The sequence below is a fragment of the Panonychus citri genome, unplaced genomic scaffold (assembly GCF_014898815.1).
Source record: "Panonychus citri isolate SS breed McGregor unplaced genomic scaffold, ASM1489881v1 Contig00138, whole genome shotgun sequence".
Taxonomy (NCBI): Eukaryota; Metazoa; Arthropoda; class Arachnida; order Trombidiformes; family Tetranychidae; genus Panonychus; species Panonychus citri.
The window spans coordinates 4,318,396-4,342,349 of NW_026515543.1; the positions used below are offsets into that span (position 1 = coordinate 4,318,396).

Genomic DNA, 23,954 nt, shown 5'->3' on the forward strand with positions numbered 1-23,954 from the left:
TCAGTGAGCAACTCGGTGGAACACATTTGCTTGTTACTCTCCTCTCGGTCTACATTAGATTGTTTATCTAACGCTAATTAAATTGTTTCCAATTGTAATCAGTTAATCTGGTCCATATTAGAATCTTAGTTAATTGTTTCCTATCAGAATGAACGATCTATCACAAAGGCGTCTCTCGTAAGTAATTAAATCAACCTCACAATCAATTAATTGTGTCCCTTTCTTTTCCCAACCCTACCAAGCATCTTAACCTTTCAAGTCTCTTTCTCTTTTTTTCTTTCTTGTCTTTTTCATTTTCTCTATTCTTTTTTTTAATTGTCCAATGGTTACATTGACTAATTAACTGATAATATTCTTCTCTATATTCTATTATGTATCCGGATTAAAGGACTGCTGGAGATTCTCTTTATATTGTGTTAGGTGTGCCTAAAACCGCAACACCAGAAGAAATCAAAAAAGCTTATAGAAAGGTTAGTTTGTTTTTTTTTCTCTTTTCTATTTTGTATTTTCTGTCCAAGAGAATTTAAGTCGATCAATAATTTGTAATTACCTATAATTAAACGAAATTGTTTCTGTTTTTATTTCGAAACCCGTCTGGTGACTATCTTGTCTCGGATTAATACCCACTCATTTTCTTCCTCCATTGGATCTCGTTTTGGTGACATCGATGACAATTATTCTTGCAAATGAATATTCCTCTCTCTCTCTCTCTCTTTTCTCTGTCTGTTTGTCTCTCCCCTTCTCCCCTTCTCCATTTCATTTCTGATTTTATTCATCAACCTGATGATTGGTATATATTGTTTCATTCAATTGACTGCCCTTGGATTTCACATTTTCCCTGAAATATTGATAGTTGGCATTAAAATATCATCCAGATAAAAATCCTGAGAATCCAGAAGCAGCCGAAAAATTTAAAGATATCAACCATGCTCATCGAGTTTTAAGTGATCTAACTAAAAGAAATATTTATGATAATTATGGTTCTCTTGGACTCTACGTGGCCCAACAAGTCGGTGAAGAATATGTTCACACCTATTACATGCTATCATCCGGATGGTGTAAAGCTTTAATCGCTGTCACCAGTATTTTGACGTGCTGTTGCTGTTGCTGTTGTTGCTTCTGTTGCTTCAACTTTTGTTGTGGAAAGTATGTATCGTCCACTCCCCTCTTCCCTCCTCTACTGACCACCCTGTCCACTTGTTCCTCTTTCTATTTATTCCTCTCTCTCTCTCCCACCACCGAGGTCTTTTCAAACCTTTTCATACATTACATGAATTAAATGTATATGTATATTTATCATATTGGCCAAAAGGATCGATACTAACAAGATTTTCTCTTTGTTTCTTTCATTGTTTTTTCTTTCTATTTCTCTTTCTCTCTTTACCACCCCACCCCACCCCACCTTATCTCCTTTCAAATAAACAATTATCTTCCATAGATATAAACCAAAACCACCCCCAGAAGATGCTGGCGACTATTCCAATCTTAAGGTAATTATGTTGCTTGTTAATTGTGCATTTGCCAATATAGACTTTCAAACGAAGCATTTGTAACATGATAAGGTTGATTGTTTATCATTCGAAAAACAATAATCACAATTAGAGACGGGATATCACATTCCTACTTATCTAATTAACTTTTTCTAATCATTTATTACTCTTTCTCTTTTCTCTTTTCAATTGGTTACTTCTATTCTTTTTATTTCCATCACTTTTGGCATGGCTTTGATTGTTATGCTTTATTCTGATTGCATGGTCGTTTATACCCTAATTGCTGAATTAAACCAAACCCATTATTGCCTCGCATGTTACTGCCGAAATCAACAATTACTATTTCTTTAATTAACCTTGATTTTTTAATTTCATCCTTTTCCGTTTTTTAATTTTTTTTTTGGTCTGATTTGTGCCCTAATTAAATCAGGGAGATCAAGATGAACACACAAAGAGAGTAAGTTGACCATCTTAGTAATTCAACATTTGATTGTTTGATTAAAATTTAATTTTATCCAACATTCAGGGTTGAATTTACTATACATCTCATGAGAATCAAACAATCATGCTGATGAAAAAATATTCATCTTCCATCTTCAATATTGATAAATAATTTAGTTTCCATTACAAACTGAAACAAAAATATTGAGAAATAACGGAAGTTTAATTGCTGAATGATTTTCACTGTAAATTGTTGCTCGTAAATTCATTTACTGATTATATTTTTTACTCTCTATCTTCATCTAGGAGGAATTTGAAAGTGATAACGAAGCTGGTAAACCAGTGATCAACAAACAACCACGAACTGGAGCTGGTTCATCAACTGGACAGTCATGGGATCCATCATCTGACCCATGGGATACTAGCAATCAAACACCCATAGCAATGCCTCCCCCTGCAAATGAAAGGACAGGATTGAACACAGGCTATTCGAGTCAGTATCAATCGTGGGACTAAATGACAACATTAACCAACTACCGTTCAAATTGATTCAGTTTTTTTGGGAAAAAAAGATTGAAGTAAATACTCTATCTCTCTCTCTCTCTCCTGTCAAATCACATTGTGTTTTATCCGCATCTCCTTTATCATCTCATCGTCATTTTTATTTTATCATTTTGATTATTTCAAACATTTAATTATGATCGACCATAGGCTTTGTGCTCTGCACCCAAGGAGATAGAGAAATCGCAAGAAACGATAACCAACAAAAAGTTTTCTTCAACTTCAATCCAGTTGAAAGCCTAATCTTCTCTTCTTCTTCTTCTCTTTCATCATCATCATCATCATCCTTATCTTCATATTCTCTTCTTCATCTTTTGTTCTAACATTCAAATGATCCACCCATCAGATGATCAGTATTTCAAAGAAGATGGAGATGAGCAATTAAACTTCTCAACATTGGCTTGTAATTTTTGGTAGAAGTTGTTTCATCGTAACACTGATAGGAAATCATCTTAACTGATCAATTTATCTTCTTCTTGATTGTCTTTCTTTTCCTCTTAAATGGTCAATCTAAATCATTTGAAAAACAACAAATTAACAAGAAAGAAATAGATGAGTTGCGACGATTAAAGCGATTAATCTAATCATAACAATTAAGTTTTATCTGTTCTGCATCACCATTCTCATAATCACACTAACCTTAAATATCAATTGACAATTAAGGTTTTACTTTCTGCAGGTTAATTGTTATGCAACCGTTTCTGTTTCCTTAATCATAATTACCTTGAATTTATATTTTCTCTGTTGAAATAATTTTGATTCTTGTTTTACCAACAATTAAGACTTACGACTAATTCTAATACATAATTTCTCTTTCTCTCACTTTCTATTCATGTATTAGATTGATAATTAAACACAATTTACGGCTAATGGTTTGATATTGATGATTTGTGAAAGAAATGAAGTCAACTGATTGTGATTCTCTAATTATGACAATTAAGCTTTTTTTTTAATTTCTCATTTTTCTGATTATCTATTAAAATTAATTTCCTTTTATCTTTCAGTTTCCTTACAATCAACTAGTCATAATGTTAATCCCATTATACTAATTACAACAATTCAATGTATTTACAATTAATATTAATCATTTGTGGTCACTTTGTGAGTTTCATTTTTTGAAATGAATGTTAATATTAATTAATTAAATACACATTCCCTGATTAATTGATGATGATTAAGGTTAATGTGCCATGCACTTAAACAATAGAAACAAGAATTAAACAAATTGCGTGTATGTGTGTGTGTAATTAACCAACAATTAACTCTGATCAACAAATTTAAAGATCGATCTCTGTCTCTTTCCATTGAATTTTTTTTTTCTCTCTTTTCAAAATTTTCTTAATTATGTAATTATTTTGGAAGAATGTAAATCAACAACAAGATCTCACAATTAACAGCAACAATTAAACAAAAAATGACACAACAATCAGCTGATTAATTGGAAACAAACAAACAATCTATAAATGTAATTCCTAATTAATTGTCGCTCTTATTTTGTTTTCTTCCTTAATCATCACACTGATTTTTTTTTCTTAAATAAAAAGTAAACACGTTGAATGCACAAAACACAATTAAATTAATTGTCTCATCAAATTTATATTAAAGTTCTGAGTCTACTCAGTAAAGTTAAAGACGAAGTTTAATCGTTTGATTAGTTCGTAGTTACTACTGATTAACTTGATGGAATAATAATTAGATAGAAAGTAAACTTAATTTCTGCAAATCAAATTAGCGAAAATTAAAATTAAGTTGGAAATAATTTCCAATATTATTGATATTGTTTCCTAATGGAAATTAATTTATCTAATTGTTTGTTTATAATTCGAGACGAAAAATAATCGACTTACATAACCGTTAAAATCGATTCTTTTTTCCAATCGATTGAAATCGAACTTTTTTCTTTTCATTTGTGATTATCAACAGAAAACATGAACTTCATGATCATCTCCTGAAATTCATTCCACTTTTTTCTTATTTAATTGTTCTCTTGTTCTCTTGTTGATTTATTCAAATGTTATTTCTGTTAAATATTGATAGAATTAAATCCATGTTACCAATTAATCGTCAGTTATAAATATCGATCGTGTTTGTTAATCCAATCTACTTAATCCTGAGAAACACCCAAACGTTAAAACCATTTACATATTTTTTTGTTTTCTTCCAGTGAAAAGATCAATTGTCTTTTAATTTTCTCATTCGTTCCATTAATTTAATTCTCTCGATGTTGTTTGTATTTTAATCTTCTACCATGTTGATCACCGAATATCGTATTCCACTTCCACTATCGGTTGACGAATACCGAGTGGCTCAGCTCTACATGATTGCTGTAAGTCTCCAATTTTTTATTCTATTCTCCTTATATCCAATATCTTTAAAATTGTGAGAAGCTTTTTCTTTTTTTCTATTCTCTTTCTCTCTTTTCCTATGCTCTTTGCTCTTTGTTTACTTTTTCTCTTTTTTTTAATATTCTATTCTCTTTTATTCATTTATTTTGATTATTTCAAATTCTTTTTATTTATTTGCATCTTCAACTCTCTCATTGTGATCTAAATTTTAACCTTTAACCTTATCCCTTCTCCTTGGTAACTATTCCTGACCACTTAATGGTTTCTAACATATGTAATATTTCAAAATCTTAATCTCCTTTTGTTTAAGATGAACATTTTTTCAATTCTTTCAATTTGTTGTCATTGTTGATTGTCAATTGATTGATCCATTAACCAATTGATTACTTGTGAATAGATTTAATCAATTTTCAGTTAATTCAATGATTGAAAATCATGATTTAGAAGAAGAAGACAGATCGAAAAGTCAATGAAAAGAGAAAAAGGAAAAGTCAAAGCATTTTTATGGTTATCATCATCTTTTTTTCTTCTCTTCCTTCTCATCTTCTCATCTTCTCCTTTTCCCTCTTATTCTCTTCTCTTTCACCTTATTTGTTACTCTTATTTTTTATCATTTTCTATTTTGTTTTTTTTTTCCTCATCTTCCTTCATTGTCGTTATTATCTTCTTCGTCTTCTTTTCATCCTTTTTGTCACTTTTTCTCCTTTTCAATGGAAACCTCTAAAGGGATTCAATGTTCATTTTCCTTCGAGAATATTACTTAATTACCTAATTGGATTTACCTTGAAATCCATCACATCCTCAATGAGATTAGACAATGATCATCCATAATCTTCATCATAATCAATATGGAAGACATTTTTTTTCTCGTTTGCAAACTTCAATTATCAACATTAATTAAAACAATGATTAGTATTTAATGAAAATGATAACTTGTTATTATTATTCTATTAATAATTAAGACCTCAGAAGTCAAGGATTATCTTATCCTATTTAAATACCATTGATTAACTTTGATACTAATAATAATCACTAATAACAATTAAGTAATTATCCTTGAAGAAAATTGATAACCTTGAATAGATATTAATGTTAATTACCAATTTCATAAGTTTCAAGATTTGTTAATCACAAATGTCAACATATTAATGTTGACATTTATTAAACAGTTAGACAGTTAGTTTCGTAAACAAGAGTTTAGTTAATTAAATGATTCTTAAATCTCTATATCCTGAATCTTTTATCATCATCATCAATACAATATTAATAATTCAAAATTATTTTCCAAAATTCCAATATGTTTCCATGATAATGATGATAATCGTTAAAGAAAGAGTATCGTTTGTATATATTGTTTTACAAATAGAAAAAATCAGCTGAAGAAACAAGTGGAGCCGGAAGTGGAGTTGAGATTCTGGTAAATGAGCCTTATGTTGATGGTCCAGGAGGCCAAGGTCAATATACTCACAAAATTTATCACATTGGTCAACATCTTCCGGGTAAGTGACAGACAAACAAATGAAAAGATTGATATAAGATTTATCCTGATTTTCCTAAAATGATTCATATCTCTCTCTCTCTCTCTCTCTCTCTCTCTTCACTTAATCTCATAGGTTGGCTAAAAGCTTTGGTACCCAAATCAGCTGTAGTCGAGGAGGAGGCTTGGAATGCTTATCCTTTCACCAAGACCCGTTATACTTGTCCGTTCATGGAAAAATTTTCCATCGACATTGAGACAAGATACTTTGACGATCCAGGTCACCAAGAAAATGTTTTCAATCTCCCAAGTTCTGATTTAAAGTCTCGAGTAGTTGGTAAGTAATTTACCATTTTCTCAATCATAACAATAAAAGTAATAATTTATCGCCAAATAAGATAAATAGTCTTTCAACAACTAATTCAGTTTCATAAATTACATTTATATATGTTTCTAATAATAATAATAATACAATCTTATGGTACAGTGATAGAAAAATAAAATACCAGCAATGATAAATACAATTGACAATATAAAAGTTAATAATAACTTTAGTATTAGATTTGATTTCCTCATTTCTTCTCATCCTTTTTTCCTCATCCGCACTAACTCTCACTCCCACTCGCACTCCTCTTCCCTTGTATCTTGATCGTTTTATCATCATCATGTTCATCCTATTCATTATAATTCTCATTACAATTCTCACTCAACTTCCTTTCAACTCAATTATCTGGACAATATTCGAGCCTTTTCCGTTGTTGTTACCATTTTGTTTTCTCTCCGAATCCCCAATCAGTAAATTGTTTGGTATTAAGAATAAATCAAAATGTATTTACATTTATTATCATGATTACTATTTATACTCATGATTATGTTAATCATTATTGTCATTGTTGTTATTTCATCATTAATATACTTTGAAACATCAACATGCTTGTTAAGATTGTTAATATTGTCATATTTTCCTGTTCCATTTTTCCATAGGCATATTCAGTATTCACTATTTTTGACTTAAACACCTATTCAACCATTAATCTAGGGCTTAATTAACATTTAGTTGATGATACTAATTAAAAGAAAGAAAAATCTGTAATTATCAATACAAAAGACCAGAAAATGTGAAAGTTTAACCCAAAAAAAGACAGAATCATAATATGAGAAAAACTTTTCCTGTGTTATCACCAAGATACAAATGAGTTTACAGTTGAGTTAATTATGATGATGATAATAATATTAATTATAATTACCACACAATACAAAAAGCATATTTGGTTTTTCACCATTGATTAACAACCTTAACTAATACAAATCATTAACTGTTGCTGTTATTATAACAAATGATTATAATATTAAATGTAACAGTTAAAATAAATTAACTACAGTCTATTTTCAGATTATCACATTTTTCATTGATTCAATGAAATAAACAATTATAACCATTTAATTTATATTATTATAATTCTTACTCTTACAAATACTATATTTACATTATCTAGCAAAATACTAATCAATTACTGTTAATTTTGATTAATTTCTGTTTATTCATTTTAAATGATTGAACAAATATTTAGATTTAATTGATATTGTACAAGATCAATTGTTATCCAATGAATACAAAGAGGAAGAAGATCCAACCATTTTTGTTTCGCAGAAAACTGGCCGAGGCCCGTTAACCGAAGATTGGATTGAAGATCATTGGGAGGCCATGAAAAAAGGACCGACCACTTCGATCTCAGATAAACGTATAATGTGCGCTTATAAGTTGGTTCGTGTCGAATTTAAATATTGGGGAATGCAGAGTAAAATTGAGAAATACATTCACGAAGCTCGTAAGACTTTATCCTTATTATTAAGCTCTAAAGTTCTTGTCCTTAATTCAATTTATCAAATATAATCACTAATCATTAGTTAATAGCATAGTAATAATATTATGTGTCTCTCTTTTTCCTTAACAAAATTATTCAATTGAGTGGCTTAAAGTGTATTAATATATACAATCCTTTTTGATAAATCGATAAAAAGACAGAAAAAAATTGACTGAATATTTTTTCATTGATTATCATGATGATCACCAAAGATCTTGTTATTGATAATATTTTGTTTTTCTAATGAACTTTGGGATTTAATTCAATTAATTTTCATGTTTATTTATTTGATTGATTTTTTGATGATTAATTGATTTTTTTTTGCTTCTTCTGTTTATTCATTAATTTTTTTTTGATGATTTTTAGCTCTTCGTAAAACTATGTTACGAGCTCATCGTCAAGCTTGGGCTTGGCAAGATGAATGGTTTGGTTTAACTATGGATGATATTAGACGTTTAGAACGAGAAATTCAGGAACAATTAGCACGGAAAATGGCGGCAATAAATGATCCCAATAGTTGTAAAGACAATCAAGGCTCAATCGAATCAGGTTCCAATAATGTCAATACCTCAAACACTGGTAACAATAGCAATTCAAGTAATAGCAATACCATGGAAACTAGTCATTCATCACAAGAAGTTAATTTAGATGTGATTGATAAGGATAAAGATGATGAGATTAAAAAGTTATCCATTGAAATCCCTCGCAATAAAAGTCCATCACCAATCAGTCAACAACAACAATCTAAATCAAAAGATCAAATTTCCGAACAACATTATCAAGACTCACAAAGGAAACTTTCATTGCGTAAAAGCTCACGAACGGGAATTCACTCTCCAGGTAGATTTTATATTATTCAGAACGATGTAAACAATTTACTAATCAATGTAATTCTTGCTTAAGGTGAATTGTCTAATCAAAGTTTTGATGTACAAATAGCTAATTGGAGGATGGGAAGTATTGCCAATGAAGAAGGAGAATCAAGTTCCAATGAAGAGTTTTATGATGCTCAAGGTATTGTCGTTAAATTATTTCGATCTTAATCACCATGTTATTAATAAAAGTTCTAAATAGAAACTTTAATCATTCCCATAGTCATTATGAGCATTATGATACAAGCTTATGATGCAAATTGTTGAATTTTTAAAATTCTCATCATTTTCTTTATTTTCATATTATAGAAATGCTTGAAAGAGAATCATTATCAAAATGGAGTTCATTGGAATTCTCACCTCCAGACGATCCAAATGAATCGGGAACAATGATCAAAGATCATCAAGATGCATCAGGAACTGAGGGTAAATTTATTATTCAATAATAATCTTTGAGTCTATTTTTTTATTCATATTGTTAATTTTCATTTAATATTTACAGACAGTATATTTTCAAGCTCATTTATCCATAAAACTCAACTTGAACATTCCCGTAAACATATTTCCAGTATTATGACTTGTGGTTCAATGGACCATTCAACACCCACCTCACCCACCGCATCACCTAGTCATCATATTCACCATCATCATCCATTAACATCAACTTCATCTATTCACTCTCATCATCATCATCATCAACATACCACCTCTCATACTGTTGTCAATACTTCATCAACCAGTTTCTTGATTATCGTTATTCATGGTGGCAATATCCTTGAATCAGGGGCTGAACCGATTTCATCTAAAAATCTGATTTCACCACTTTTCGTGGAGCATTTGAATCAGTTATCAGATCACATTATCCTTCATTAACGGGAAAGATCGCATTTCGTTTAGTAATTGCTCCGGCAGTTTGTGCTGACGCACTCGCTGTACTTTCAAGTTTAAGTCCTTACAGCTTTCAATCATCGCCTTCGGCTATTGATGGTATTTGTCATTCCTATGAAGCGGTTCCCTTTGGTTCGTTGCCATTGTTTGCCATTTCCTCTCAAGAATATCAAGAAAATGTATCAAAAGTTATTAATTCTGCAAACTCAGTATATCAAGAGTTTCTCAAATCAGAGGAGGGTATCGGTTTCTGGAGGTATTATCTTAATAGGTGATTCTATTGGCTCTGTGATAGGTTTCGATGCTCTTTGTCGTTCATCTCTTAACAATAATGCGACCTGTTCCTTTAATGGAAGTGATAATTCAATTGCAGACTGTGGCGGAGAAAATAATTCAACCACTTCAGGTGGACCAAGTAGACCTAAATCAACATCTCCGGCAAACTTGGCACTTCGTCAAAATCCACTTATATCTATTTCCGATGGATCTGGTCTAGAGGATTGTGATGATTCAAATAACGCTATTAAATGTGATTCATGTCGACCAGCATCATCATCATCAACATCAGCACCTCCTCCATCTCCCCTCTCTCCATCTTCTACTACCTTTACAACTCCTGTTACAACAACAAACACTCATACCACGGGAGTAACAACAACCAATCGTAGAGGAAAAATGTTCAAAAATCGATCCCAAGATTCATTTAATAACAACCATGAAGATAATGTTCATCTCTATCTTAAACTACTTTCAGCTCCTGAATCTCGTCGTCGAAGCTCAGGCGATTCAAGTGATCAAAGTTACTCCCATAAATTTGAATTTGATGTTAGTGATTTTTTCATGTTCGGCTCACCTTTAAGTTTGGTTTTAACTTTTCGTAAAATGCTTTATCTTGAAGACAAAAATTGTAAGTCCAACACGAAAATAGACTTAAAATTACTAATACGATTTAATTTTCTATCTATAATATTTCCAAATTCTAATCATTAAACTGTTCTTTATCATTAGCTATGTTTGCCAAACCGAATTGTACACAATTGTATAATCTATTTCATCCCATGGATCCAACAGTCCTCAGAATCGAGCCCCTTTTAAGTGCTCGTTTCTCTCACATTCCCCCAATCAACGTTCCAAAGTATTCGAAATTCCCGTTAGGAGATGGACAGAATGTTTTCTTAAGTAAGTGTATCAATTAGTCATTTGTTATTCTCGAATTTATCTCTCACTCTCTTTGATTCTTTGTTATAACTCAACATTTATCTTTTCCTCTAGGTGATTGTATTAACCACAATGCCCATGTTTTTACAAATTCATCGTTGACCATTGGGCAGCATTCTTCATACCCTCGTCGTGTTAGTGACATTAGTGTTGCTTCCGACGGTTTCAATGACATACTTACTACACCATTAGTACAACAAAGTAAATTATAAAATACAACTGATTGTTTTAATTCTTATTAATTGTTAACTCATTTTTCTTTCACTTCAGTTAACCAAAAATGGTGGGGAAATAAAAGGCTGGACTATGCGCTTTATTGTCCAGAAGGATTGACAAATTTTCCAATCCATTCATTACCTTACCTTTTTCATGCAAGTTTCTGGGAGTCTAATGATGCTATTGCATTTATTTTACGACAGGTAAACATACAATTTGATGGTCTTAATTGTTAATATTTACTAATCATTATTATTTAATTTAATCTTTTAGCTTGTTCGGACTGATTTACTTCCTCTAAGTGAACCAGAAAAAGAGTTTGCTCCGTTTGTACCAAATCAAGGGAAAGAAAAATGGATTCGTAAACGAACCTCAATCAAAATTAAAGTAATTCAATGAACAATACTCAGTGATTCAGATATTAATAGAATTTCATTTTTCTTTAATCAGAATATTACAGCTAATCATCGAGCTAATGATGTGATTGTTAAAGAAGGTGCTGGTCAAATCATCGCCGCTCGTTTCATGTACGGACCTTTAGATGTAGTCACTCTTACTGGAGAAAAAGTTGACATTCATATGATGAAAGACTTGACCCTTGGTGAATGGACTTATCTAAGTACAGAGACAACTGATAAAACAGGTCGAATATGTTATAGTATTCCAATGGAAAAAGCTTTAGGATTTGGAATCTACCCTTTTAAATTAATTGTTCGGTTAGTATTAATATTCTATTAACTTGATTATGATTGTCTAATTATTTTTCAACGTTTTATTTTCTCTAGTGGCGATCATACATCTATCGATTTCTTTCTCGCTGTGGTTCCACCTAAAACGGAAGTTGTCGTTTTCAGTATCGATGGTTCGTTTACGGCAAGTGTATCGGTCACTGGAAGAGATCCTAAAGTTCGCGCTGGAGCGGTTGATGTTGTCCGTCATTGGCAAGAACTCGGCTACTTAATCATCTATATAACTGGTCGACCTGATATGCAACAGCAAAGAGTTATTTCTTGGTTATCACAACATAATTTCCCCTTTGGTTTAGTGTCATTTGCTGATCGTCTTTCAACTGATCCTCTCAAACATAAAGCAGAATATCTTAAGAATCTTCAACAAGAGGTTCGATTTAATTTTATCTATCATTTAATTGATTGGTTGATCTTTTTTTTATTAATATTTGTATCTTTCTATTTAGAGTGAGGTTGTTATTCATGCTGCTTATGGTTCATCCAAAGATATTTGGGTTTATCAACAAATCGGTTTGAGACAAGATCAGATTTATATTGTTGGTAAAGTTTCAAAAAAATACCAAACCAATGCCAGGGTAAGAAAACAATTTTCAATTTTAACAATTGAAATTGTAACACGAGTTTAATTTGCTATTTCATTGGATATAATTTACAGATTCTTAGTGAAGGTTATGCTGCCCATTTAGCTGAGCTTGTTGTTCCTGGTGCTTGTAGACCTGCAATTGGTAATGCAAGGATGGTTTTACCTCGTGGATGCTTAGGAATGGGCACTTACCCTGGACTGGGTGGAATTCGTTCTCGTAAATCAGCAAAGAAAACATCTTCTTATCCTCTGGTCTTTAACAGCGGCAATAGATGTGGCGGTCGAAATGGAAGTGGTCAAGGTAACAGTTCGCCAGGAACAGTTTCTTCCGCTCACGAGCCAGGACCTTTTACCAGTTTTTTCGGTACTAGAGGAGGTTCTAATAAATCTAAATAAAAATAAACATCATTTGGATAAATCTCTATATTTGCCAACCAATTAATAACAATTAAGACATCAATGCTAATAACATTAAAGAAATATACAATATACACAATGTATTATTTAAGTCTTAATTAAAGCAATTCAGCTAATTGTTTGTTTTCTTTTCGTAATCACTTGAAAACTTGAAATTTTATCAGATTTTTGTTAAAAACGCATAGAAAAAAGTGTTTCGAAATGACAAGTGTCATAATATATTGATTGTTCCCCTGAATGGACTAAATGATAATTATGGACGATTATCTTGTCGGTTGATCATTTCCTCTTCGTCGGGGTCAGAGCTTTATTTAATCGTCGACTGTATCATTGATTGTCTTTTTTTCTGGTAAAATGAATGAAGTTAGATCTCCAATCATAAACAATGTCGCAAATATGAAGATGAAGATGAGCAATTAAACTTCTCAACATTTGATTGTAATTTTTGGTAGAAGTTGTTTCATCGTAACACTGATAGGAAATCATCTTAACTGATCAATTTATCTTCTTCTTGATTGTCTTTCTTTTCCTCTTAAATGGTCAATCTAAATCATTTGAAAAACAACAAATTAACAAGAAAGAAATAGATGAGTTGCGACGATTAAAGCGATTAATCTAATCATAACAATTAAGTTTTATTTGTTCTGCATCACCATTCTCATCATCACACTAACCTTAAATATCAATTGACAATTAAGGTTTTACTTTCTGCAGGTTAATTGTTATGCAACCGTTTCTGTTTCCTTAATCATAATTACCTTGAATTTATATTTTCTCTGTTGAAATAATTTTGATTCTTGTTTTACCAACAATTAAGACTTACGACTAATTCTAATACATAATTTCTCTCTCAAATATAACAATTAATGAAGAGAAAAACTCAATATCATAATAATGATAAAAACTCTTAAAATCAAAATAATCAAATTGATTCTCGATTAATATTGATGGTTAACAAACGGAAAATCATTCAACCAGGAACAACAGTTAACCATTAATAGGAAAATTTGATTGTTCATCTTAATCATAAACCGTTATCGACCGTTGATTGTTGGATTATAAATCCAATTCTATGAGCCTCTTGATTCTCTTCCTCAATTTAAATTCATCTTAACACCTTAATTAAACCTCACACTGATTAAACAATTTTCTCCAACAATAGAATCCAAATTGTTACCTGTAATCACCTTTACCTTCAACTGTTTCCTTCTGTCAGTGAACTTGACTCAGAATCTTCAGAAACTTTTTCTATTCTTATTTCATTCATCTCTTTAGCTTTTCTCTCTCTCTTTTTCTGGTTATTTTTGTATCTTTTAGGTTCCCGGAAGACAGAAAAGGGAGAATAGAATATAAACTGGTTGAGAAAGAAAGAAGAAAAGAAAGAGAAAAAGAGAGAGGGATGATGATGATGAAGATGAAAAGAGAGAAAACCAACTCACCTCCTTTAGTGTTTACCTTTTTCTCTCAATCTTTTTGTATGTTACTTGAATTATCGTCAGTTGATCATCATCACCATCACTTAATCATCTCTCCATCTCTCTGTTAATCATCACCATTTAATCACTAATTAACCAGTTAATTAATCATGTTGGTCGCTTTGAAATGTGCTCGTGATATGTTAACCAAAATGTCATACAAAGGATTTGAGATTAAGGATGAGAAAGATTTTTGTAAATGTTTACTTTCAATTGTCATTGATTATTTTGGTTCCATTTTCCATGATGAAGATAATCAACATCAGGAGACAATTTTTCATCATTTAGCTCAAGGTAAGTCAACAATTAAATGTTTCAAAATTCATTTAATTCCAACAATTCAATCAAATCCGATTCACAATCAACCACTGTCATTATTTTCCCAATGGTAACTGTTACCTAGTTTCTAGATGACCTAATTTTTGATTTGTTTACATGAAAACTTGATTACAATCAATTGTTTCCTATTATTTTGAATTAATTTTGCCCTTAATTAACTTCAATTGTCTTTCACATCGATACTTCATCAACAATCAGCCGTTAATTGTTACTAATCCAATGGAAAGTCAACCGATATTCATTGTCAACATTGGTGCTTTTTTGTTGATCAATTTTTCAATTGTTCAATTACAATGACAATTTATTTTATCTTTTCAATGATCACGATGTTTATTAATTTATTTTTACAAAGTTAATCATTGACAATCAAGTAATTGTAATCTCTTCAACTTCGCGGATAATTAACTATCTTGATTGTTGAAAGAAAAAACCTATTCAATTTATGTAGATAATGAATGGGGAACTTTTCAACTAATCAATTATTCATAATGATTAAGCAAATTGACAATTATCACTAATCCATTGAGCTTTTAAATGATACAAAGTAATTGTAATCAACTCGAGATCTTCTTGTACAATTAACTATTCCAATTGTAGTATCCAAAGTGATAATATTAGTTATCTACAGATTTGATTGTGATTAATTGTCAAAATTTTTCTTATCAATTGATTATGAAGCTTCTTGACTGTTACATAATTAACTAATCCATTGAATGATCAGCCAGCTATTAATAGTTAATCATTTGAAATGATTTCAATGTTATGAATGAAAATCTAATCATAAATAACTTGACTGTTAATTTCAGTATCAGACTGATTGTAATCAAGTTCATCACTAATTGTGACCTAAATTTGATTAGTGGGCAAGTTAATAATCAAAACTTGAATCAAGTTTGAGAGTACCAATTTTTACCTCTTTGATTACTGTTACCCTTTAATTGTGACCCCAAGAACTAAATTCATTAACATGTTTTAAATTGCTGAATTCTAATTCAATTATAACCTGGTTAAATTCAAGTTTATTAAGGGATTGAAAGTTTTCATGTTAATTGTTGCAGTAAAATCAATCGTTTGTAATGTTTATCAAAAATAACAAAATTCAATCTGATTATTGGGATTCAAGAAAAGCAATTTGATTGTGAGATAATTAGCTAATTTCTAAGCAATTTAATCACCTGATTACTACAATTATTGATAGTCGATTGTATCAATTTCCAAGATCATTTATCTGTAACATTGATCATCATTCTGATACTCTAATCACTTGATTATATAATAATATGATCGATACAAATTCTGTTTCAATCAGCTGAGCTATTCAATTGATTGATTGGTCATTTCCTGGTCATTTGATTTAGTATTTTGTTTGATTAGTTCATCAACTGTATCAGTGATTTCCTTATCCTTTGTTTCTGGTAAGATGAATGAAGTCGCTGCTCCGATCAATCCAAATGTCGCAAACAGAGCGAGGGTTATCCTGAGGTCAACTCTAGCAGTCTATCAATTGTAGAATCGATAATTAGTTAAACAATACTACGAATTCAATATAATGGTACTTACAAATTGTGCAACATACGGAGCGGAGATTGTTGCAATTCGAGCGGCAGTTGAACAAGTACCAACTCCAAGGTGTCGAATAGAAGTGGGAAAAACTTCAGGTGAATATACATAAAGTGTTAACATGGTACTAGCGGCGAAAAACTTGCCAACCGTCAATAATATAGTTCGAAGTGCCAAATATTGGGATGAATTCACCAGCGGAATCGTGTAAAAAAGTGTCATAGAAACACACATACAAAGAACGAAGATCAACTTCTTCCTCTTGATCTTTTCAACCTTCCAGGTCAAGAAAACCAAAGCGACTATTCCGGCGATCGTAAAGAATGCATTGTTAATGAATATGTTACCCGAAAGGTCAAGGGTTGTGTAGGTCAACCCATAGAAATTAAAAATCATAGTGAACCAAATAACGTAAAGGCCACAACAATATTTGAGTAAAGTTGGATTTCGATAAAGATTGAAAATCGTTTCTTTTTTCTGAGTCGATTTTAAACTGGACAAGACATTATCTCGAAGTGAAGCAAACTTCAATTGGAATGTATCTTCGTCCATTTTACCTTGACCAACGGAGTATTTTCTCAATACTTTCTCAGCTTTATTCTCTTGACCATTGACCAATTGCCATCGAATTGATTCCGTTACTTTGGGCATAACAATCGTCAAGCAAAAGATTTGAAAGATCGCTGATCCTAAGTAAATGTGTCTGAAGTTGGAGACAAAATAAGTGACCAGTATCATGACATATTCACCACCAAACCAAATCCAATCAAAACTGACCACCACTTTACCTCTTACTTTAGGTCCAACACTTTCGACAAGAAGTAATAGAGAAGCTAAATATCGGCCAAAACCTCCGATTCCATGTATGATTCGTACAATTGTGAACATTTGAATGGACGACGAAAGGAATAATAAAATACCACAGATTATCTCAGTCAATATACATCCGATTATTGCTTTTTTCCGACCAAACTTATCCGAAAGTGACCCTACCAAAGGTCCAGAGATCAAATATCCTATTTGGTAGGCCGATAAGGCCAACGATCTTTGCCAATAATTTTCACAAACCATATTCCACTAATTCAATGTAAACAATTAATAAGTTCACTATTCGGTAATCAATTCCCTACCTCTTTTGTTACTGTTCCCCTCGTTGTATTGTGACCCCAAGATGCGCACTTATTCAGATTCGCAAAGGTACATCGGTCCGACCTGATTGCGACCTACACCAAATCAAAAAAATAATCTTGACCTCGTAAAGTTAAGACTTTTTAGACTCGAAGTTGTTATTGATCGTTGAAATTACTCACCTTTACCCCTGAAGGCTTAACACACCAAAGGTCACTTTTAATCACATAGTAAAGGAGACTTTGATTGTTGAACGGAGCTGCCCAGTATACGATGACCAACAGAAACATCAATCGCCGTTGCAACGGTCCCCAACCTCCGATGATTCCAGAAACATGTTGAACGTTTTCACCTAAATCATCATGATTCGGATTAGTTGATTGTTTTAGAGATTTAGTTTCCTGTTGTCTACTCATCTTACGATCAAATAATAATAACAATTAGTCATAGAAATTAACAAATCGTTGATTCAAAATATAATCCGATAAAATTAACGATCAACTTTTCAACGTTGATTCTAATTCCTTGGTGTTGAAACTGAGATTAAATATAATCTTATTACATTTGGTGTTATGATTTTTTGATTGTTACAATTGAAAAATTAAATTGTTGACTTAGTTTTTCCCCATCACAATTGGTTATTGTGATTCTAAATCATCAAATCGTCATTTTCTCATCCTTATTATCATCATAAGTAACGATAACCTTGTCCTCTCATCGTTTCCGTTTCAATAGTGAAATTTTAATCCGACAAAAGTTTCAAATGTACAGTTCAAGTCTTTTGAACGATTTACTGTTCGATTGATCAGATTTTCTAGCAATTTGATTGCGCGATTGGTTTTTTAAGATGGAAAATCTTATTATAAGATTAGACCAATTAAATGAAAATTTCGTAGCTTATTTAGTTTCTATGGAGATAAATTTTCCTCTTTAAATTAATTACTATTCCCTCTCTTCCTTAGCAAAGAGTAAAATGTTTTTCATTTTGTAATAGACTAAATTGTGATAATATCTGATAACAATTATCTTGATTATCTAACTGGCATATGTCAATATTGATCATCTTTTAATCATTACAAATCGTTAATCACTTTGTTGATTAATTTACATGTGATTCGAATGAAAGAAAAAAGTTTTGGTAAATAGTTATTAGTGTTTTCTGTTGTATTCAGACTTATTAATTGTTTGAACAATTTAGATGATAATTATGGACGATTATCTTGTCGGTTGATCATTTCCTCTTCATCGGGCTTAGTACTTTGTTTAATCATCTCATCAACTGTGTCACTGATTTCCTTGTCCTTTGTTTCTGGTAAGATGAATGAAGTTACAGCTCCAATCATACCCAATGTCGCAAATAAACCGACTGTTATCCTAAGGTCAACTCTAGCAGTCTATCAATTGTAGAAATGATAATTAGTTAAACAATATACGAATTCAATATAATGATACTTACAAATTGTGCAACATACGGAGCGGAGATTGTTGCAATTCGAGCGGCAGTTGAACAAGTACCAACTCCAAGGTGTCGAATCGAAGTGGGAAAAACTTCAGGTGAATAAACGTAGAGCAGTATCATCATCGAAGAGGAGAAAAATTTTCCAGCGGTCAACAAAATAGTTCGAGGGACAATATATTGTGGAGTATATAACAACGGGATCGATGCTAAAAGTGTCAGTGATGTACACAAACAAAGAATGAAGATCAAAGTCTTTCGTTTGAAATATTCAACCTTCCAGGTCATAAATCCAAGAGCAACGATTCCAGCGATAGCAAATATTGCATTGTTAATAAATATGTTACCCGAAAGGTCAAGAGTTGTGTAGGTCAATCCAAACAGCGTGAAAAACATAGTGAACCAAATAACGTAAAGGCCACAACAATATTTGAGTAAAGTTGGATTTCGATAAAGATTGAAAATTGTTTCTTTTTTCTGAGTCGATTTTAAACTGGACAAGACATTATCTCGAAGTGAAGCAAACTTCAATTGGAATGTATCTTCGTCCATTTTACCTTGACCAACGGAGTATTTTCTCAATACTTTCTCAGCTTTATTCTCTTGACCATTGACCAATTGCCATCGAATTGATTCCGTTACTTTGGGCATAACAATCGTTAAGCAAAAGATTTGAAAGATCGCTGATCCTAAGTAAATGTGTCTGAAGTTGGAGACAAAATAAGTGACCAGTATCATGACATATTCACCACCAAACCAAATCCAATCAAAACTGACCACCACTTTACCTCTTACTTTAGGTCCAACACTTTCGACAACTAGTGTATTGAGATACAAATGTGAATTTTAATTGCACTTTGATAATCAATTTCAAATGATCTTTCTACTTACGAAGAACTAATGATGAGAGATATCGTCCATATCCTCCAATTCCATGAATTATTCGGACAATTGTGAACATTTCAATGGACGACGAAAGGTACAATAAAATACTACAAATGATTTCGCACATAAGACAACCAATCATTGCGTTTTTCCTACCAAATTTATCCGAAAGTGACCCAACCAAAGGTCCAGAAACAAGATAACCCATTTGATAAGCCGATAAAGCCAACGATCTTTGCCAATAATTTTCACAAACGATATTCCACTAATCCAATTTGAAATTTAATCACAACAATTAGAAATTTACACAAATTTCTCAAGTTAAAAAACTTCGAAGACTCACTTCTTTGGTTACTGTTCCTCTGGTTGTATTGTGACCCCAAGCACTACATTGACCAAGCTCTTTGAAACTACAATGATCTGCTTTAATTGTTACCTAATTGTTATCATTTGGAATGGTAAACATTCAAAGTATCCAAAGTTTAAATCAAGACAAAATGTTAGAAAAACTTTTAACCAAACTTGGGTTTTAGACTCGAAGTTGTTATTGATCGTTGAAATTACTCACCTTTACCCCTGAAGGCTTAACACACCAAAGGTCACTTTTAATCACATAGTAAAGGAGACTTTGATTGTTGAACGGAGCTGCCCAGTATACGATGACCAACAGAAACATCAATCGCCGTTGCAACGGTCCCCAACCTCCGATGATTCCAGAAACATGTTGAACGTTTTCACCTAAATCATCATGATTCGGATTAGTTGATTGTTTTAGAGATTTAGTTTCCTGTTGTCTACTCATCTTACGATCAAATAATAATAACAATTAGTCATAGAAATTAACAAATCGTTGATTCAAAATATAATCCAGAACAGTTAAAATTGAGTTGCAAGTTTGATGTTATGGCGACTATGGTAAACTCAATTGTATCACATTAAGATGATGGTAAATAGGAGGAAATTATTGTTACAATTGTTAAAAAAAATGAATCGTTGATTATGTGTCTCTCTCACAATTGAATTAATATATTTTGGTTTCAGGCTTTTCCTGACTTATTCATCATATTCCTCATCATTATCATCCTTATCATCATGAAGATAAATAAATATAAAAAAGAAACAAGTTAACCTTCAAAATGATTCCTTCTGATGGTTTCCTTTTGATATCAGTTGGTTAGACTTGTTATATACTCTTGTGCTTTCGTACTCCGAATCTAATTGTCTCAAATCATTAGCACTACAGTTATTAACCACCATTAACAGTTAATTGTATTAGAATCTATGTATCACATGTAAGTCAGTTCATCAACCAAAAACCAAGAAATTAAATGTTTATGAGCGTTGCCTATGAGGAGAAAGACAAAACAAGAGTAGACGGTTTAGAATTTAGATCTGAAATTGATTCTAAGTGTTAAACTAATATACTTACAATTTAGATTAATTTGAAATGTTAATTGAAGATAATTCAGTGAGGAAGAGAGAGAGAGAAATCTTTTCTTGATTGTTCACACCATTGATATAATGTCTCCTTGTTGATGAGAGTCATTCCTCTGGATCCATTGGATTTGTATTGAAGTAGATTTTCACAGAATCTTAATTCTTATTCACTTTCAGCACAATTAATTGAATGTATTTTTTTAATGATATAATCAACGTTCTTCAACCTTCAACTTGATTCATTTCCGTTGTTATCCATTGATGTTTCAAACAATTTAACTTTGGGTGTGAGTATCAAGTGTTGATAGACTAAAATAAACGATTACTTGATCTCTTCCAATGAAGATCATTTAATTTAATTCATCTTAATTGGTCGTAATCATCTTCAAACAATTTCCTTTCACCATTTAAACATGTGTTGAAATAGAATTGTAACTAATTAATTGTAAATAGAATAGAAATAAATTAGAAACAATTAGACTTAAAGTCATTAATTGGTCACAAAGAAAATTAGAAAATAGAAAATGAAAAAAAGCGCCAATCAGCTGATAGAAAAAAGAAAAATTAATTTTTTTTTCTCTTTTTAATTAACCAAAGTTATCATCTAATTATTGTGACGATTAAATTTTCGTATTTATTTTATTTTAATTTCTCTTTTATTTAATTTTGTCCATTCTTTTAATTGTGGCCCTTTAATTGTTTCTTCATTGATTATTGTAGATTTAATTGTTTTGTCATTGAATTTTCTATTCCCGGTTACTAAAGTTACTTTTTTTTATAAACCAGTTTTAGATTTTTTTTTACAATTATCAGCGTTTTAATTTCTTTATTTAAATTTTAATGGTCTCCTGATCCTCTGGTAATCACTCTTTAATCAGCCTTAATTTCAATTCTGAATGATTTGTTGATCATTTCCATCTACACCCAATTATTTGCCTTGTTTGTTTTTACCCATTGGTGATTTGTACTCTTATCATTTTATCCTATCTTTTTGATGTTAATTTTGTTGTTTATTTTTAATTTCTTTTAATTGATGTCTCTTTTTTTTTAATTCTTCTTTCAGGAATTTGTTATACACTCGAAGATAAGTTGGGAAAAGGCCTTGGAAAAAGGGACGATAAAGCAGAAAATGAGACTGGTCTTGATCTTGGAGAACGATGTCAATCATCCTCATCATGTGTTAAATTATCAGAGGCAAATGTTGATTCTCTCGGTTTTGAACAATTGAACATTTCCTTTGATATAACCAGCCTTTCGTATGCTTACAGTTTGCGTGATAGTTCAAGTCATGTCATTTTCTTGGACACACAAGCGATTTATCCTCTTTCAGCTGATCTATTGTGCAAATATATTTACTATCGAAGTAGTCAGACTCAAAATGATGAAGATGAAGGTGAATCAATGGTCAACGATGATTCTATTAGTTTATGTTCATCAAAAATCCCTTCTAATGATAATTTAAACTCTTCTACTGAAGATAAAATTGAAATCCATCGATTTCCTCAAGTTTTTGATGATTTAAATGAATTGAATTCATCTAATCCAATTGTTAGTTTACCTGTTAGCAAATATCAATCTATCAATCCAAGTCAATCACTTTTAAGAAGTTTATTAATTCCTGGTTCAAGGTTTAATCATGTTGAAATTGGTCAACGATATTGTTTAATTTATTTGAATTGCGACAAATCAATTCTCGGACGGAGTGAACCTTTTCAATTTGATTCCAAGATGACCAACAATCTAATCAACAGTTTGGACAATCGAGATGACCCCGATTCTGATGAAGATGGTTTTGTTATCGTTGAATCTTGACCATAATCTTACAATTAACTTGATAATCAAGAAATCAAGATGTTACTGCAAAATAATTTATGATCAAAATGATTACCCAAGTGAAGCTTATCATGTTTTCCATTTCAATCCAAGACAATTAAATAATTTACCTAATAACAATTAACCAAATATCTAAATTATTGTAAAAATCTTTCCCTTGGTAATAATTTAATTTCAAAATATTATAGATATTTATTGTGGGCGAATGTAATAAAACCCCTTAATTGTAAATTGTTAATTCAATATGAAGAATTTTTTCCTCTCATTAAATTAAAGTGTTTTTTTGTTTCAAACATAATTAGCTCAAAATTAATCATTTTTCTATTGTCTTTATTTGGATAATTGTTCAATTGAACAATTCTAAGGTCGGAAAGGGTGTTGTTCCAATAGAATCACCATGATGATGATGATAACCTTGAGAAGAACAAGTTACAATTGAATTAAAACCACACGAATTGAAACCATAGATTTCTAATCACAATTAAAATATTCTCACAACCCAAATAGTGATTAAAACACCTAATCAGCACTAATTGAAAGTCTATTGATCTTTGGGGATTTGGAAATAAAAAAAACTGAAAATGAAAGCAAAAAATGACCAAGTAAGAGATGGAGAGAAAAAAAATTACTACAATTATGATGAAAGCAAATGTCAATTGTCAATGTCAATCAATTCATTTGATTAAACTGCTCAAATTACAATGAAGAAAAAGAAAAAA

At 31.3% G+C, this 23,954-nt stretch overlaps 5 protein-coding genes across 12 annotated transcripts; 3 read left to right on the forward strand and 2 right to left on the reverse strand.

Annotated features, from left to right (window-relative positions):
- Positions 1-8: 8 nt before the first annotated feature.
- LOC128392998 (dnaJ homolog subfamily C member 5-like) lies at positions 9-4,818 on the forward strand. 6 transcript variants are annotated; one of them, XM_053353094.1, is made up of 7 exons: positions 13-177; positions 389-470; positions 854-1,146; positions 1,439-1,490; positions 1,921-1,947; positions 2,238-2,424; positions 2,643-3,299. In XM_053353094.1, the coding sequence occupies exons 1-7, from the start codon at positions 149-151 to the stop codon at positions 2,813-2,815; spliced, it is 843 nt and encodes a 280-aa protein (XP_053209069.1). In that variant the 5' UTR covers positions 13-148; the 3' UTR covers positions 2,816-3,299. The 6 variants fall into 6 exon arrangements, 4 of the variants coding, with proteins under 4 accessions (XP_053209070.1, XP_053209069.1, XP_053209072.1 ...); XM_053353097.1 differs by lacking the exon at positions 2,643-3,299 and adding an exon at positions 3,334-4,818 and having other exon boundaries at positions 16-177; XR_008326062.1 differs by lacking the exon at positions 2,643-3,299 and adding an exon at positions 3,334-4,818 and having other exon boundaries at positions 17-177; positions 2,238-2,509.
- Positions 4,678-13,259, forward strand: LOC128392988 (protein retinal degeneration B-like). The gene is given in 18 exon segments (XM_053353083.1): positions 4,678-4,818; positions 6,204-6,336; positions 6,451-6,651; positions 7,886-8,143; positions 8,546-9,019; positions 9,083-9,193; positions 9,361-9,477; positions 9,554-9,859; positions 9,862-10,189; positions 10,191-10,846; positions 10,948-11,118; positions 11,212-11,358; positions 11,428-11,576; positions 11,647-11,760; positions 11,824-12,089; positions 12,159-12,492; positions 12,569-12,697; positions 12,778-13,259. Coding segments are annotated over 18 exon segments (4,296 nt in total). The 5' UTR covers positions 4,678-4,740; the 3' UTR covers positions 13,102-13,259.
- Positions 13,260-14,540: 1,281 nt separating this feature from the next.
- Positions 14,541-23,515, forward strand: LOC128392996 (uncharacterized). 2 transcript variants are annotated; one of them, XM_053353092.1, is made up of 2 exons: positions 14,541-14,891; positions 22,466-23,515. In XM_053353092.1, the coding sequence occupies exons 1-2, from the start codon at positions 14,708-14,710 to the stop codon at positions 23,212-23,214; spliced, it is 933 nt and encodes a 310-aa protein (XP_053209067.1). In that variant the 5' UTR covers positions 14,541-14,707; the 3' UTR covers positions 23,215-23,515. The 2 variants fall into 2 exon arrangements, 1 of the variants encoding a protein (XP_053209067.1); XR_008326061.1 differs by lacking the exon at positions 14,541-14,891 and adding an exon at positions 21,740-22,261 and having other exon boundaries at positions 22,466-22,606.
- LOC128392991 (organic cation/carnitine transporter 2-like) lies at positions 15,955-18,124 on the reverse strand. The gene is made up of 4 exons (XM_053353088.1): positions 17,807-18,124; positions 17,627-17,719; positions 16,497-17,573; positions 15,955-16,433 (listed from the first exon to the last, which is right to left on the reverse strand). Exons 1-4 carry the CDS (start codon positions 18,038-18,040, stop codon positions 16,251-16,253), a joined length of 1,587 nt encoding a protein of 528 aa, XP_053209063.1. The 5' UTR covers positions 18,041-18,124; the 3' UTR covers positions 15,955-16,250.
- On the reverse strand, positions 18,668-21,684 carry LOC128392990 (organic cation/carnitine transporter 2-like). Of its 2 annotated transcripts, XM_053353086.1 has the most exons (7): positions 21,395-21,684; positions 21,095-21,310; positions 20,534-20,703; positions 20,309-20,401; positions 19,972-20,230; positions 19,081-19,898; positions 18,668-19,018 (listed from the first exon to the last, which is right to left on the reverse strand). In XM_053353086.1, the coding sequence occupies exons 3-7, from the start codon at positions 20,639-20,641 to the stop codon at positions 18,830-18,832; spliced, it is 1,467 nt and encodes a 488-aa protein (XP_053209061.1). In that variant the 5' UTR covers positions 20,642-20,703; positions 21,095-21,310; positions 21,395-21,684; the 3' UTR covers positions 18,668-18,829. The 2 variants fall into 2 exon arrangements, with proteins under 2 accessions (XP_053209061.1, XP_053209060.1); XM_053353085.1 differs by lacking the exons at positions 21,095-21,310; positions 21,395-21,684 and having other exon boundaries at positions 20,534-21,065.
- Positions 23,516-23,954: the final 439 nt, after the last annotated feature.

Bases quoted from the DNA above. Each gene is read 5' to 3' on its own strand.
- LOC128392998 (XM_053353094.1), top strand. From the start codon at position 149: ATGAACGATCTATCACAAAGGCGTCTCTC. The intron at 471-853 runs GTTAGTTTGTTT...AAATATTGATAG, and splicing joins TCAAAAAAGCTTATAGAAAG to TTGGCATTAAAATATCATCC. The intron at 1,491-1,920 runs GTAATTATGTTG...TAATTAAATCAG, and splicing joins GCGACTATTCCAATCTTAAG to GGAGATCAAGATGAACACAC.
- LOC128392996 (XM_053353092.1), top strand. From the start codon at position 14,708: ATGTTGGTCGCTTTGAAATGTGCTCGTGATATGTTAACCAAAATGTCA. The intron at 14,892-22,465 runs GTAAGTCAACAA...TTCTTCTTTCAG, and splicing joins TTTTCATCATTTAGCTCAAG to GAATTTGTTATACACTCGAA.
- LOC128392991 (XM_053353088.1), bottom strand. From the start codon at position 18,040: ATGAGTAGACAACAGGAAACTAAATCTCTAAAACAATCAACTAATCCG. The intron at 17,574-17,626 runs GTAGGGAATTGA...ACATTGAATTAG, and splicing joins GGGGAACAGTAACAAAAGAG to TGGAATATGGTTTGTGAAAA. The intron at 16,434-16,496 runs GTAAGTACCATT...TACAATTGATAG, and splicing joins CTCCGTATGTTGCACAATTT to ACTGCTAGAGTTGACCTCAG.
- LOC128392990 (XM_053353085.1), bottom strand. From the start codon at position 20,767: ATGAGTAGACAACAGGAAACTAAATCTCTAAAACAATCAACTAATCCG. The intron at 20,231-20,308 runs GTGAGTCTTCGA...AAATTGGATTAG, and splicing joins GAGGAACAGTAACCAAAGAA to TGGAATATCGTTTGTGAAAA. The intron at 19,899-19,971 runs GTAAGTAGAAAG...TCAATACACTAG, and splicing joins TCTCTCATCATTAGTTCTTC to TTGTCGAAAGTGTTGGACCT.